Raw genomic sequence first — 2,659 nt, forward strand, 5'->3', positions numbered from 1 at the left:
ATGAATTCAATATGAATTCAAAGGAATTCAATGTGTTAGAACGTGAAAGGTATAGTTTTAGACTTAGACCCCAAGAGAGTTCTTTTAACATGGAGATATCCGAACTCAAATTAGTAAATTAACCTGTAAAATAACTCGATGTAAACCGTAAATAGCAGCGCCGAAAATCGCTCAATTACTTATAACGTTAATCCCAAAATCATCGCACTGTAATTGTATATATTTTTATCTCGCTTAGCTATATAATTTAGATTAATTACTCGCGTAATGCTGTTTAAAATATGGTTGAAAGCTCAGTGTAACGCAATCGGTAGGAATGAGATTTTTACACTTGTAAACTTTCTCCATCCTTTTTTTTTAACCAGGTAGGCGCGATTTACGTCCGATGACGTTCACTTTTAAACTAAAAAAAAACATCCAAGATATTCCGTGACATTTATAAGGAGAGCTCGAGAGATATGCGTCACGATATGTGTTTCGCGAGATGTGCGTCGCGAGATGTTTTTTCATTAGATTGCGTAATTTTTTCGATCCAATGCGACGCATATTTCACTAGCTCTCCTTGTTGAATTGTAATCTTAAGTGAGAGGAAAAAGAACTTTTGCCTTCGGTAATGAAATGTATATTTTTGGAATGATCATCACAATCAACTTCGAGTATAAAAATAAAAATCTTTGGCAGACTTGTAACAAAGTAACAGACGCTGCAACTAAAGTTGCAAGAAACAGCAATTAAAAAATATATATTAAAGTTATAAAAATAAATCTTTGAGGAGGTTTAATCGTTATTTACATCCTGAAAATTCCAAATTTTGTGTCTGGCACGGGCGCGTTGAGTGCAGCAGAAAGACTGAGGGCTAGAACGGCTCTTGTGTCAATCGGATCAATTACCCCATCGTCCCACAATCTGTAAAAAATGATACTTTATACATTCTCGTGTAAAAAAAGTTTTTTATCGGTTTTCTGCTATTCTTTAGATTTTAGAACTTTTTGCAATGACACTAAATGTTCTAGAATTTTTTTACAATCTTTTGTAACATTACAAAAAGTTACGAAATCTTTTAAAATATTTAAAAGTCAATTTTTTTTACATTCTCTGTTACATAATCTTCAGAGCACTTGGAAATATTCCAGAACGATTTTAGAATATTTAAAGCACTTCTAAATGTTTCTGAGTATTCTGAAATCATTCAAAATTTCCTAGAAAATACAAGGGCATAATCTTCAGGACAGAATTTTTCACAATTTTATGAAACCTTTTAAAAATTTTCTAGAAATCTCGAGCTGAGACAAAGATTTCAAATATTTACAACACTTCTAAAACAATTATACAATTTTTAAAACGCAATACAAAATGAATAAAAACAAAACTTTTTAAAAATCGAAAATTCTTATCGAAAAAAAAATCGAAAATTATTATCGAAAAAAAATACTTTTTCACATTTTTTGTATGGATTGAAATGTTTAATTATTAAATTCTCTTGTAAAATTATGTAAATATTGGATGTTTAACACTTGTTTTTAATACAAAATTCGCTTTTTTCTTGAGTTTTCAACAGTTCCAAATTGAAATTTCAATTATCATTTTTAAACAGTTTAATTTGAAAAATTAAAATTTTGAACCATTGAAAATTGAATTTAAAATAGATAAATATTCCATTTTTTCAATTTTTTCAATTTTTTCAATTCTTCTGTTTTTAATTATTAAAAATTGTATCTTCTCCGACAAAAAACACTGACAATTCAAAATTGTTAAGATTCTAAATCTTGTTCGAATTATAATATTTTTGTTTAAAAGTTTGTAACTTGAAATTTAATAAAAAATTATTAATTTTCTTTGAAATTAAATGATTTTTCAATGAAAATGTAAGTTTCTAACAACAACAAAAACGGTGCAATAATCCAAGATTATTCCAGCATGTACATATTATTATTTTAAACAAACATTATTGGATTTTATTCTAATGATTTTTCAATAAAAATACCAATTTTAGGTTAAATAAACAAAAATAACCTAAAGTTGCGAAAAATTGGAAACAAATTGTAACTATTCTTTTAAATCGACTTTTTTATATACATTTGTTCCAAATTGTAAATTTTCTTTGAAATTTAATGATTTTTTTTTAATAACAGATTTCATGTGGAAAACGTTAACAGAACCTTAAATTGTTCTATATTGTAAATATTCCTTGAAATCTATACTGAAAATCGTTAAGATAACCTATAATAGTACAAAAAATGTAGTCTTTTTTTAATCTAATGATTTTTTTTACTAAAAACCTTAATATAAACCAAAATTGATTAAATATTCTAAATCTTTTGAAGTTATAATAATTTTTGTTTAAAAATACCAATTTTCGATATAAAATGACAATGTAACTTAGTATTTGGTAAAAAATTAGGAATCTTCTTTGAAATCTAATGTTATTTTAAATGTCTTAAAATAAGTAAAATTAAACAAATTTTGATTTAAATCTAATCATTTTTGTCTAAAAATATAGATTTTAGGTAAAACAAACCACACATGACCTAAATTGTTGGCAATTGTAAATACTTTTGGAATTCTAATAATTTTTGTATTGCAAATACTAATAATTTCTGACGAAAAACAATCGATTTTTTAACAAAAAAAAAAAACATTTAAAAAAAAATAAATTTAA

The 2,659-nt window shown here is 25.5% G+C and overlaps 1 protein-coding gene across 1 annotated transcript in view; it reads right to left on the reverse strand.

The window, feature by feature from the left end:
* Positions 1-599: 599 nt before the first annotated feature.
* The window catches only part of LOC117172938 (methylcrotonoyl-CoA carboxylase beta chain, mitochondrial), a 38,877-nt gene continuing 36,817 nt past the window's right edge, over positions 600-2,659 (reverse strand). The window contains exon 8 of the mRNA XM_033361282.1: positions 600-906. Coding sequence (XP_033217173.1) covers positions 789-906 — 118 coding nt within the window. The 3' untranslated portion in view covers positions 600-788. The remainder of the gene's footprint in view (positions 907-2,659) is intronic.

This window comes from Belonocnema kinseyi, chromosome 1 (genome assembly GCF_010883055.1).
Source record: "Belonocnema kinseyi isolate 2016_QV_RU_SX_M_011 chromosome 1, B_treatae_v1, whole genome shotgun sequence".
Classification (NCBI taxonomy): Eukaryota; Metazoa; Arthropoda; class Insecta; order Hymenoptera; family Cynipidae; genus Belonocnema; species Belonocnema kinseyi.